The 743-nt window shown below is 46.2% G+C and overlaps 1 protein-coding gene across 2 annotated transcripts in view; it reads right to left on the bottom strand.

Annotated features, from left to right (window-relative positions):
* The window catches only part of LOC109821340 (serine/threonine-protein kinase STY46), a 29,600-nt gene continuing 29,266 nt past the window's right edge, over positions 410 to 743 (bottom strand). For both annotated transcript variants that reach the window (XM_020387532.1, XM_020387529.1), the window contains 2 exons: positions 718 to 743; positions 410 to 636 (listed from right to left, as the gene is read on the bottom strand). The exon at positions 718 to 743 is cut by the window's right edge and continues 73 nt beyond it. In XM_020387532.1, the coding sequence (XP_020243121.1) occupies positions 559 to 636; positions 718 to 743 (104 nt within the window). In that variant the 3' untranslated portion in view covers positions 410 to 558. The remainder of the gene's footprint in view (positions 637 to 717) is intronic.

The following is a 743-nucleotide window of genomic DNA, read 5'->3' as shown; positions in this document are numbered from 1 at the left end:
CTGTCCTATGTTTCATCAATCGCCAAAGATTTAAGGTTGTTGCACGATCCTTTTGGACAACTATAGCCATAGCTCTTTCACTTTTAGCATTTCATTAGAGGGGGGGGGGGGGGGGGGGGGGGGGGGCGAGGGGCAGTTACATTCACGCCCCATGGCATGAGAGAGCTGGTTAAAGATGGAAATATAGGAAATAGAATTGAAGCAAAAGAGGGGGGGGGGGGGGGGGGGGGGAAGCGGGGGGGTGGGGTTTTTTGGGGGGGGGTTGTGGGCGAGCTGACGGGACAGCAAGCCACTGAACACAAAACTGACTTGTTCAAAGGAAATGATCGGCGCCTGTTGTAATGTTTGTGTGCATATGGTCTTCCTTAATCACCAAGCAATTCAAGAACTCGTAAAGATCAAAGCAGAGCCAGAAAAGAATTGCACCCTCAAAATTTTAGAATTAGGTCATAAACGAATATACTGTACATTTCCAGGTTGGCCTCAAAGACAGAAGGGGATATTCGCCCATGATGAGAATCTAATGCAAGTTGTTCGAGGACAAGCATCTCTCTCTGATCAATGACCTCGCCTGAGAACTGACAGGAACCCACCAGATGACTTATCTTTGCGTCTCTCCTCTGATTCATCTCCAACCTGTATAAAAGTTTATTGGTAACAATCAGTAGGCATATCGAGTTTGTAGAGACTAGTGAATAATGGAATTCGATATTTTACTTCTTTGGCAATAAGTTGGAGAACTG

This window comes from Asparagus officinalis, chromosome 1, assembly GCF_001876935.1.
Source record: "Asparagus officinalis chromosome 1, Aspof.V1, whole genome shotgun sequence".
Classification (NCBI taxonomy): Eukaryota; Viridiplantae; Streptophyta; class Magnoliopsida; order Asparagales; family Asparagaceae; genus Asparagus; species Asparagus officinalis.
The sequence above is the reverse complement of the archived record's forward strand: the minus strand, read 5'-3'. Positions and strand labels throughout refer to the sequence as shown.